Here is a 12,343-nt window from a genome sequence, read left to right as displayed (position 1 = left end):
TACGATTTTGTTTTGATTGTAATAGACACATTGAATATGGGCTTACCACTCCTGCAGTAGCACTTCCACAAAGAACTCTTATTTGCTCCACTAGCACAGAATCCACAATAGTACTAGTTTGAACCCACTTTACTACAAAGGAAGTAGAGTTATGGACTCATGACTATGGTTTCCACTGGTAATATCTCATGTCACATAACTAAAAGCAGACATTAATTTCTGTATTGGAACAACCTATTCATAATATAGCTGGACTATCAAGTTTAAAATGATATTCCAGGGACCAGGCCCATCCAGTAGAGAGCACATTACAAAGCACAAGGATTCTGGTTCAAGAACCATGTCCCCACCTGAATCCCTTTCCCTAAAGCATCACAAGCAGTGAGGTAATGTTTCCTGTGTCTCTCTCTTTCCTCTCTATCTTCCCCTTCCCTCTCAACTTCTCTAATCTCTACTAAAAGTAAATAATAAATACATAAGTAAATAAAGTGGTATTCTATAAGCAGAAGGTTCCATCCTCTTTGACACAATATACTATTTAAATTGAAGATGTCTGGCATACTGTTTCTACATAGGAGCAATACATTAGTCTGCAGACCAAAAGATGGGAGCAGAAGTAAGCCACTGTCCTCAAGGACATTCCCACTTGTATTTTCTGTCTCTGCGGCTCAAGGCTTCAGGAGTATTGCTTCCCAAAACACTTCCATCAGGTCACACAATATTAGTCCTGTTGAGCTCTACCATATGGCTGTGGCCAAAGCACTTATGGTTCTTTGTGTCCAGAGGCATCAAGTAAGAATACAAACTGCAATCTTGGCAGGAGTGATTGACCCTGGTCATCAGGAAAAGGTGGGCTAGTATAACACAGTGGAGAAAGGGGACACATCTGCTCCACTTGAATATCTCCTGGTGTTTTCTTTACCATTGCTAGGCAAACACTAAATATATATGTTTTAGTTTTTTATTTAGAACAGACAAAGATAAACTTAGAGGACAGGGGGAGCTAGAGAAAGAAAGGGAAAGAGAGACACCTGCAGCATTGCTTCATTACACGTGAAACTTCCCTCCTGCAGATGGGGACCAGGGGCTTGAGCTTAAGTCACTGAATGTTATAGCATGCGTATTCTATTAAGTATGCCACCACCCAGCTCCTTTATTGATCAGTTTTTAAATTAAATATAGTTTTAAATTAATTATTGGATAGAGACAGAGAGAAATTGAGAGAGGAGGGAGAGATAGGGAGAGATAGAGAGACAGAGAGATACCTGAAGCCCTTCTTCACCATCGTGAATTTTTCCCCCTGCAGGTGGGAACCAGGAGCTTGAACCTGCATCCTTGTGCACTGTGGTATGTGCGCTTAACCAGATGCACCACCACCTGGCCCCTTAAATAGTTTTATTAGTGATTTAACAGTAGTTTATAAGATTATAGGGGATAATTCCACTTCACATGCATCACCAAAGTCCTGTGTTCCTACCATTCCACCCCAGTCACCAAATAACCATCATAGTTTTCACAAAGTCTTAGAGACAGTTTGGCTACTCCTTTTTTTTTCTTCAAGTTTATGTGCTTCCTTATCTTTACTCCACATATAAAAACCATTTCATATTTGTCTTGATCATTTTTAAAGACTTATTTATAAGAGCAAGAGGCCTCAATCAGCATGACCTACTTCATAGTTCTGCCTACGGCAAGTCCTGTTGGAGACTAAACTAAGGCAGTGCAGAACATGTTGCAGTCTGTCCTGTGTGAACAGAAAGTGATAATGAATATGAATGGTCTCACCTTAGATAAACACAGATGTGTGTGAAGAGTACTGGTGGGCTTTCTGACAGGGTAGAGACAGTGAATACAACTCCCTTGAATCTTCTCCTTAATCAGTGACTAAGCTGTGATCACCTACCATATAACCAGTCTTAAGAAAAACAAACAAAAACAAAACAAACAAACAAACAAAAAAAACCTGAAGAATAGAAGAAAGATACTGAGCACAGGATCTGATTTCAGAGAATTTAAACTCTACTAAAAGAGTCAAAAGTAATATAAGTCAAGAGTAGGGGCCAGGAGATGGCACACTTGGTTAAATGCACACATTATGATGCACAAGGACCCAGGTTCAAGCCCCTGGTCCCCACCTGCAGGAGAAAAACTTCACAAGTGGTAAAGCAGGGCTGTAGGTGTCTCTCTATCTCTCTATCTCCCCCTCCCCTCTCAATCTCTCTGTATCTAATAAATAAAGAAATAAAGAATAATCAGTCAAGAGCAACAATAAATCCTTTGAAATCAAGTGTGGAATTAAGACAGAGGTTCAGACAATGGAATACTACTCAGCTGTAAAATATGGTGACTTCACTGTTTTCAGCCGATCTTGGATGGACCTTGAAAAAATCATGTTGAGTGAAATAAGTCAGAAACAGAAGGATGAATATGGGATGATCTCACTCTCAGGCCGAAGTTGAAAAACAAGAATAGAAAAGAAAACACAAGTAGAACCTGAAATGGAATTGGCGAATTGCACCAAAGTAAAAGACTCTGGGGTGGCTGGGGAGAATACAGGTCCATGAAAGATGATGAATGACATAGTGGGGGTTGTATTGTTAAATGGGAATCTGGGGAATGTTATGCATGTACAAACTATTGTATTTACTGTTGAATGTAAAACATTAATTCCCCAATAAAGAAATAAATTATAAAAAAAAAATACAGAGGTTCAGGAAAGAGAAGACAGAGGTGACCAGAGGGGCATGATGAGAAGGGGACTTCAACTGGGAGTGACTCCAGCTAGGTTAGGATCTGAATCAGGCCAGACAGAAGTAGAGAGAAAAAGGAAAGTCACAGGGCTGGGAGGAAGGCCACTCACAAGTGTGGGCATACTCTTTAGCCAAGTGAGAAATTATTTGAACCTGGAGGATGGGGCCAGGTGGATTTTGTTTTGTGTGTTAGACCTGGTGGGAATAGATCTCTTTAGGATTTGCCTGGCCCTGGGCATGATAATTTTGTTTTCTGTTGAGGTGTTTAGAAATGATATGCTTAGCAAAGCATATGGAATGTCACCTGCATATGACCTCGACAAGATCCTACCAGCAGCCTAGCCAGAGCCAAAACATCTCTGAGCTGCAAGTATAGCAGTAGAAGGCCTTGGAATCAGAGAGACTTAATCAAAGGTCTAGCCTCGTCACTCATTAGCAAAGTACTTCATTTCTCAGAACTTTAGTTTCTTCATCTGTGGAATGGACATTATACTTAGAAGATTATTTCCTTTCCTTCATTTGTTCAGCAAAACTACTGAGGACAAATCCTTGGTGACTGATCTTACATAACAATGTGGGTTGGCAACTTCAGAGTGTCTCATCCACAGACCTTTCCTTTCATGTTACTCTCTAATTCCATAATGTCCCTGGGTCCATACTCCCAAAGGGATAAAGAATAGGGAATCTACCAAGGGAGGGAATTGGATATGGAGCTCTGTGGTGAGAGTTGTGTGGAAATGTACCCCTCTTATCCTATAGTCTTGTCAATATTTCCATTTTATAAATAAAAATTTTGAAAAATAATATTTAAAATAAAATAAAATAAAAGAGAATACCTTGTGATCCAGAAAAACAAGTCTTCGGTATGTAGCCAAAGAACATGAAAGCATGAATGCAAAGGAACATGTGCACCCTACGTTTATAACAGCATGAGTCACAAATCATGGGCACAACAGTCAAATTATGGGCACAACCTAAGTGCCCACTGATGGATGACTGGAGTAGAAGCTATGAGATATATACTCAATGGAATACTACACTGCAGTTAAAAAAGAGTGTTAAGTCCAAAATGCTTGTTTCCAGGGGGAAAAAAAGAAACCAATTTCTCTAAGAGAAAACCTAGAAACACAGAAATAAAATAAGAACAAGTAGTTGAAAGGGTGGAAAGTTGTTTTCTCATCCATTTTCATCCTCATGCCTATTCTGTAATCTTCTTCTTCTAGCGTTTGCCCTTCTTCTGTAGCCAGACAGCAGCGTCAGGTTGAGCCTGATGTAAAGTTTCGAGACCTCCTTTGAATCTGGAGATGTGGCAGTCGTTGACTATGTGGGTCATAGTCTGTCTGGAGCCGCAGGGGCAGTTCGGGTCGTCTCTGGCTCCCCAGCGATGGAACATAGCGGCGCACTGGCCATGGCTTGTTCGATAGTGATTGAGGAGGGCCCAATATAACGTGCTAGGTCAAAGCCGGGTTGACGCTTGCAACGGTCTGTGATGAGGTGTTTGTTCTTTACCTCAGCTGACTGCCAACTCTGTTTCCAAGAGACTGGAACAGAGAAGTTCAGTGTAGGCATAGGGGACCAGATTGGGTGATGAGACGTCAAGCATTGGACAGGGTGGGCGAAGATATCCGTGTATATTGGCAGGTCCGGTCGAGCGTAGACATGGGAAATGAACTTAGATGATGCCGCATCCTGAGGAATATCTGGCGGGGCGATGTTGCTAAGAACTGGCAGCCATGGAACCGGGGTGGAAAGGATGGTTCCAGAAATTATCCTCATGGAGGAATATAATTTGGAATCGACCAAGTGGACATGGGGGCTACGGAACCATACTGGGGCACAGTATTCTGCAGTGGGATAGCATAATGCCAGAGATGATGATCGTAGTGTGGAAGCACTCGCATCCCATGAGGAGCTGGCCAGTCTTGCAATGATGTTATTCCTCGCACCCACCTTTGCTGCAGTTTTTATGAGATGTTCATGAAATGACAGAGTGCGATCGAAAGTAACGCCAAGATAGACTGGCTGGGCTTCATGCTGGATTCTCGTATCGTCAAGCTGCACATTAAGCTCACGCAAGGCCGAGGCATGGTGTAGATGGAAAACAGATGATATCGTTTTTTGCAGTGCTAGGGATTAGTTGCCATTTTTTACAGTAATCAGATATCAGAGACATGTCTTTCGTGAGTGTTTCCTTGAGGATGTCGAACTTGGATGCCTGAGTTGCACAGTAGATGTCATCGGCGTAGATGAACTTCCTTGAAGAAGTTTCTGGGAGGTCATTGATGTAAATATTAAATAGCATAGGAGCCAGAACAGAGCCCTGGGGGAGGCCACTTGAGACAAGTCTCCATCTGTTAGACTTGTCACCCAGACGCACCGGAATCTACTGTTTTGGAGAAGAAACGATATAGTGTTGGCCACCCATGGAGGCAGGCATCTTGAGATCTTGACTAGGAGACCACGGTGCCAGACCGTGTCATAGGCTGCTGTGAGATCAACAAAGACAGCACCCATCTTTAAATTCTTCTGGAATCCATTTTCAATGTAAGTTGAGAGGGCCAGGGCTTGTTCACAGGTAGATCTTCCTGGGCGGAAACCAGCTTGGGCGGGTGATAGGAATTTCTCTGTAAGATGAGAAATACGTGACAGAAGCAGCCTCTCAAGGAGTTTGTAACACACGGAGAGTATTCTGTAATGACGGATGAGAATTCTCTGATGCAGGTCAGGCTCTAGGAGGATATGTGTGGGAACCCGTGTGTGTAGACTGTGGGGATGTTGGCATGTGCTTGAATGTGCGTGAATGTAGGCGTGGGTGTGAGAGTGACTGGCATGTGTGTGGAACGAGGGGTGTGCACAGGACGCGGATGTGCCATTTTTGGAGAGTGTGCTAGAGCTAGTGGGGACGGATGAGCAGTAAGGGCATGCAGAGTGTGTGCCGTGTGCTGGTGTGTCTGGAGTTGTGCACCAGGCTTGCATGCGGAACTGCGAGTGTGAGAGCCAAGGCTGCAGAGGGTGGTGTGCACTGAGTGTGATGCGGGGACACAGCACCGACGAGGCCTCCTCCCCCTGCCTGCTCCTCCCCATACCCTCCTTTGCCTGCCTGTTTGCGGAGCCGGGTGGCGCGAGCACGCTGGGCGGGGAGCTGGCTCTGCGCACCGTGGCCTGGGAGTTGGGGAGTGCGCTGGGGGGAGGGGACGGTCCTACAGGGCGGATGTGGACATGTGCAGGATGTCCTTCAAGGTTAGTGCGGGCGCTCTGGGAGGGAGGGGGCCCCTGGCCTGCCGCTGACCCGCACCCATGCACTGCCAGGGCAGGGTGGGCACAGCAGCGAGAGCTGGCCTGAGCTGGCCTGGCCTAGGCGGAAGGACGCATAGTGGCTGGGTGGGTCCTGTGGTTTGCGGTTCGGTTGTACCGGCTTCGCTTTGGGTACTTCAGGCTGTGAGCCGAGCAAGGGCAGGGCAGAGAGGTAGTGGGCTGTCGCCAGAGTAACCTGCAGAGCCAGGCTGGCTGGGGCTGGTCCTGGGGGCTGGGAATCCCACTGCACCACTGCTGCTTCTTCCGGGAGGACTGTTTGCCCCTGAACTTGAGCAGAGCGCACTTGATAATAGCCTTCCAGGTCTCGGAATGTAAACTGGTCCAACCCCTGTGGAGAGCAGTTGGAGAATTGTCAGATGGCTAGAAGTGGACCTACCCTATAACCCTGCAATTCCTTTTCTGGGGATATATCCTAAGGAACCAAACACACTTATCCAGAAAGATATGTATACACCTGTGTTCATAGCAATTAAAAAAGAGAGTGTTAAGTCCAAAATGCTTGTTTCCAGGGGGGAAAAAAAGAAACCAATTTCTCTAAGAGAAAACCTAGAAACACAGAAATAAAATAAGAACAAGTAGTTGAAAGGGTGGAAAGTTGTTTTCTCATCCATTTCCATCCTCATGCCTATTCTGTAATGACGGATGAGAATTCTCTGATGCAGGTCAGGCTCTAGGAGGATATAATAGTTTATATTTATAATAGTCAAAGCCTGGAAGCAACCCAGGTGTCCAACAACAGATGAGTGGCTGAGCAAGTTGTGGTCTATATACACAATAGAATACTACTTAGCTATTAAAAATGGTGAATTCACCTTCTTCAGCCCATCTTGGATGGAGCTTGAAGAAATCAATGTGAAGCGAGATAAGTAAGAAACAGAAGGATGGATATGGGATGATCTCACTCTCAGGCAGAAGTTGAAAAACACTAGGCAGAACTTGGACTGGAGTTGGTGTATTGCACCAAAGTAAAAGTCCCTGGGAGGTTGAGAGGTTCAGGTCCTGGAACATTATGGCAGAGGAGGGCCTAGTGGGAGTTGTATTATTGTGTGGAAAACTGAGAAATGTTATGCATGTGCAAACTATTGTGTCTTGCTGTCAACTGTAAACCACTAATCCTTCAATACATTAAAAAAAAAAAAAAAAGGCTTCTAGGTCCAAGGAGCCTGTCTTAAAGGAGTTGATTAAAGTTATTCCACTTAGTCCCATTTTAGGTGCAAAGTGGGTTGATTTGCCTCATTTGCAGAGGCCTAAAATAATTGCAGATAGTAGTAGGACCCAAAAGGCTGGGGGCTCTAATGACCAGTGGAGGAGGAAGGGGATTGGCATTTTGGAGGATGGGTAAAAGGTGCAAACACAGATTTTGATGGGGTGTGAAGTTGTGCCTTGAAACACGGGTAATGTTGTAAAGTAGCACGTTCGCAATTAAAATGAATAAAATAACAGTTCAAATATATTGAGCACTAAAAATGTGCAGACTCTGTTCTAAAGCATCACATGCACCTTTTGAACTCTCATCAACAACCATAAATAAGATGCTACTTTCCTGGATTTTTTTTTTAACTTTTTATCCCTTTAAGCAAGAAAATGAAAACATGGAATACTTAACCCCCTATCTATGCCACACGCATACACAAACAGTGAATGAATGGTGTTAAAATTGAAACATGGATTCTAGTCTAATCTCATCTCTCACAGTAACTCATGTAAGCCAAGGACTGAGGTGGTGAAATTTGCATGTTAGGCCTCTGGCTAAGAGAATGGAACCTGGAGACAAGCCAGAAGGCTGTCCAGGTCATGGTATAAATGTGGAGGAAGTAGACAAATGTGGGTGACTTACAGCTAATGTCATATACTGAGTTAGGGAAGACGAAGAGAGGTAAAGAAAACAATAGATTTGGGACATGTAAGTTGAAGTATGGATGGAAGTCCTAAATTCCCTGTATAACATAATATAATATATGTGGGCAGACAACCTCACCAATGCATCCTGGAAATTTATTTATTGTTTTATTTGAACCCTACCACACTAGGAAAAGATAGAAACAGTCTGGGGATATGGACTGACCTGCTAATGCCCATGTCCAGCAGAGAAGCAATTACAGAAGCCAGAAATCCCACCTTCCACACCCCAAAAAGAATTTTGATCCATTCTCCCAGTAGGAGAGAAATGATAGGGGGAAGATGAATCTGAATTCTAGCTTCATCAGAACCTAGAGAGAGAGGAGGAAAAAAGGGAGGGATATTTGGATGTAGTAATAGGTATATGTGTGACTTAGGAAGGAAGAGAAAATGGGACTTCAGTAGGGAAAGATAGAAACAGGCTGGGGTTATGGATTGACCTGTCAATACCCATGTTCAGTGGAGAAGCAGTTACAGAAGCCAGAACCCCCATCTTCTGCTTCCCAAAAATAACCTTGATCCATACTCCCAGCGGGGGAGAAGTAATAGGATAGAGATAAGAGGGCTCTTCATTCCGGCTCCATCAACACCCAGAAGGAAAAGGAGAAGAACATATAGAGGTATTTATGTTGTCATGAGTGGCTTAGAGGGGAAGAAAGGATTGAATCAGGAAAAAGGAGACAACTATGTACAAATTTAGACAGATAGTTGTAGAGATGATGATTGGCCCATGTTTACAACCTTAGGAGAACTGTGGTGGATTGCAGTGGGGAGAGTGAAGATTCTGGTGGTAGGGATTCAAACCTCTGTTGGCATGCAATTATGTAGTATAAAAATAAATTTTAGAAAAATTTAAAAAAGAAAAATGTGATCTTAAAAAAGGGGAACAAATATAAACAAATAGTTATAGAAATATTAGTTAACCCATATCTGTAACCTTGCGAGAACTGCTATAGCTTCTAATGAAGGGGATGGGGATATAGAACTCTGGTGGTGGGAACCATGTGGAATTATATTCCTGTTATTTTACAATTTGTAAATCAATATTAAGTCACTAATAAAATTAAAATAAATTTTAAAAGATGGATGGAAGTCCAAGTACCGTTTTTAATTAGCTGTATAAATGAGCGCCTTAGGAAAGTAGTTAAACAGAAGCAAAAGCTAAGATTTAGGAGGAGACTATATGATACTAATTGAATCCATGGAAATGAATGTAATTGTCCAGTAATATGATGTAAAGGTAAAAAATAATAATAAGAGTACTGAGGACAAGATCTTAAAGATCATGATCTCAGAATGAGCAGAGTAAACAGTATTTTATTAACAAAAAAAAGAAGCAGCCAGAGATGTCCGGAAAAGTCAGAAGTGTGTATTGTCAGTTTAGTCAAGGATCTTTAGTCCTTCAGTGAAGATGTAGAGAGGTATAGTGTTAAATATCACCAAAAAATTAAGCAACTGAAGATTGGAAAGTGTCTGATCCATTAAACTTGGTTTCAAGACAGGTCACTAGTGACCTTGCTGAGAACAGTTTCAGTGAAGCATTAAGTTTCAGGAGCCAGAATGCAATAACTAAAAAAGGCAGTGGGTGGAAGTCAGAAATGTAGTGAGCTCTGACAATCTGTAGCAAACAGTGGTTTGCAGCAAGGATCCAGAATTGTCCAAGGGTTTATTTGCTTTTAAAATGGTAGACGGTCCCAGTTTGAGCCCCCGGCTCCCCACCTGCAGGGGAGTCGCGTCACAGGTGCTTCACAGGTGAAGCAGGTCTGCAGGTATCTGTATTTCTCTCCTCATCTCTGTCTTCCCCTCCTCTTTCCATTTCTCTCTGTCCTATCCAATGACATCAATAACAACAACAATTATAATAACTACAACAATAAAACAAGGTTAACAAAAGGGAATAAATAAATATACTTAAAAAATAAAAATAAAATAAAATGGTAGACTGGCATTTTTGAATGCTTATGAAAAAGTAATCTGGTTTTTAAATTGGCAAAGGATATGAGTAGACATGTTTTTCTCAAGATGATACATAAATTGTCAATGAACATCTAAAAAGATGCTCAACACCATTATCCGTCAGGGAATGCAAATCAAGACTATAATTAAATACTAGTTCATACCCACTAGGATGATGCTAATCCACATGGCAGACCATGGCAGATGTTAGCAAGAAAGGTGCTGGGAGAAATTGGGATCCTCATACATTTTTGAACTGGAGTGCAAATTGATGCAGCCATGCTAGAAGAAAGTCTGGTTGTTCTTTAGAATATTAAACAAAGAATTATCAAACAATCTAGCAATTCTCTTAGGTATATAGTTTATAAAATTAAAGCAGAGGGTCCAGGTGGTGAATCCAGCTATAATTAGTACACAAGGACCTGGGTTAAGCCCCCAACCCCCACTTGCAGAGGAAAAGGCTCTCGGGCAGTGAACCTGCAACACTGCAGGTATCTCTCTTTCTCTCTCCCTATTTCCCCCTCCCCTCTCAATTTCTCTCTGTTCTATCAGGAAACAAAATTAAAAAAAAAAATTTAGATGAAAACATATTTACCAAAAACTTGACAATGTTTGTAGCAATGTTGCTCATAGTTGCTCAAATGTAGGAACAACCCACATCTCCACCATTTGTTGATTGTTTATAACCAGCAAGATGTCATATATGTTACCTCAAGCTAATATAATATATATGGGCAGCTTAGACAACATTTCTTTCTCACAGCTTTAGAGGTTGAGAAGTCTCTCTGGGAAGATCAGATGGTCCTGGGTTTGGTGTCTGGTGAAAGTCCTTTTCCTAGCTTGCAAACAGACACTTCCCACTGGATCTCTCACTAGGAGAGAAAGGAAAGCTCTGTTCTTCGTTTTCTTAGGGCACTAATCCCAGCATGGGGGTTCTCTCCTTTCATGATCTAACTAATTTTCTCTACAAAGCCTTGCCTCCAAATACTCCAAATAACCTCTGGTGGAAGCTTGAACTTCAGCATATGAATTAGAAGGGAGGTGAGGACCGCAGACTGCTGCAATTAACATGGTCTATCCATATAGTGAGGTCTCATTCAACCAGAAAAAGGAACACAGCACTTGCTGTGATGTAGACAGGCCTTGAAAACTTCATGCTTAGAAAAACACAACCATCACAGAAGGCAGATGATTCCATTTATAGTAGATATCCAGAACAGATGAAATTACAAAGAGAAAGCAGGCTAGTAGTTCTCAGAAACTAGGGATAAAGACAGAGATAAAGTGTGATTATTAGTAGGCACAAAGCTGGAGGTTTGGGGGGGTGGTAATGAGGCTATTCTGAAATAGTGGGGGTGATGGTTTGACCTTTGGAATGCAGTAAAATCACTTGTTTTTAAAGGATAAGCTTCATAATATATAAACTATGTCTCGCAAAGTATTTTAAGATGAGGCTTGAAAGTGCTGAAAAAAATTCAAGAGGGGAGAATTCAGCTGAGTGAATGAGGTAATTAGAGCAGGACACAGAAAGTAAACAAGATCTCTAGTAGTTGTGGGGAGAGACCTCTTCTACTGGGATGAGAAGACTGGAGGTGATGTTTTGTTTGATGGTTTGTGAAGTGAAGCCCAAAATGAGGTCACAATGTGAACTGGGTAGAAAGGAATGTGCCATAGTTTCCAGTGAAAAATACTGATAATGAATCAAGCCTTAAAGCAAGGCAGAAGATGAGAAGGGGTATGCTCCGAGTCTTTTTTTTTTTAATATTCAAATAATTTTATTTGGGGAAAATAATGTTTTGCAAGACAATTGTTGTATGAGTACAGCTTCTCATCTCCCTGTGATAGGCTCCTGTGCACCACTTCTACCACCAACCAAAGTCTTCTTCCACCATCATGCACTAGGTACTCAAACCCTCCCTATCCCCTTCTACTTCCCCCTTTGTGGTTCTTACTTCTGTTTCAATAGACCACAGCTAGTCTTGGTTGGATCCTGTGATCCTGGATTCTTTGATTCAATTTCTACCTATAATAGCTCATTCAGTATTCATCCTTCTTTACACTTATCTTACTTAACAAGTTTCCTTCAAGTCTGTCCAGAGATAGCAGATGAGAATATTGATTATAGTTACTCTAGTGGATATGAAATACTCACTGAATTTTTTTTGTTTGCTTTCATTAGTGATTTAATGGTGCTTTAAAAGATTTTGAGATAATAGAACCCAAATTGTTGATTAATCATGAAACTAAAGGATGGAATATTGTAGATGAAGATTTGGGGTCTTTGTTTTAGAAATAGCTAGTAGGTCTATTTTAGGTATATTCCAAAGGGCCCATGTTTTTACTAGTTTTTTCCTGAGCCTGACATCTGATATGCAGGTGAACCCAGTATCATAAGGTACTTCTGATTTTATTTGTTCAAGGAC

At 41.9% G+C, this 12,343-nt stretch overlaps 1 protein-coding gene across 6 annotated transcripts in view; it reads left to right on the top strand.

Annotated features, from left to right (window-relative positions):
* The first annotated feature begins 5,893 nt into the window (after window positions 1-5,893).
* ANKRD29 (ankyrin repeat domain 29) overlaps window positions 5,894-12,343 on the top strand; it is a 53,838-nt gene continuing 47,388 nt past the window's right edge. For 3 of the 6 annotated variants that reach the window (XM_060173590.1, XM_060173589.1, XM_007528188.3), the window contains exon 1: window positions 5,900-5,990. In XM_060173590.1, coding sequence (XP_060029573.1) covers window positions 5,970-5,990 — 21 coding nt within the window. In that variant the 5' untranslated portion in view covers window positions 5,900-5,969. Of the gene's footprint in view, window positions 5,991-12,343 lie in introns of all 6 variants that reach the window. The other 3 variants (XM_060173593.1, XM_060173591.1, XM_060173588.1) reach the window with 2 other exon arrangements.

The sequence above is a fragment of the Erinaceus europaeus genome, chromosome 15, assembly GCF_950295315.1.
Source record: "Erinaceus europaeus chromosome 15, mEriEur2.1, whole genome shotgun sequence".
Classification (NCBI taxonomy): Eukaryota; Metazoa; Chordata; class Mammalia; order Eulipotyphla; family Erinaceidae; genus Erinaceus; species Erinaceus europaeus.
This window is presented reverse-complemented; position numbering and strand designations above follow the sequence as displayed.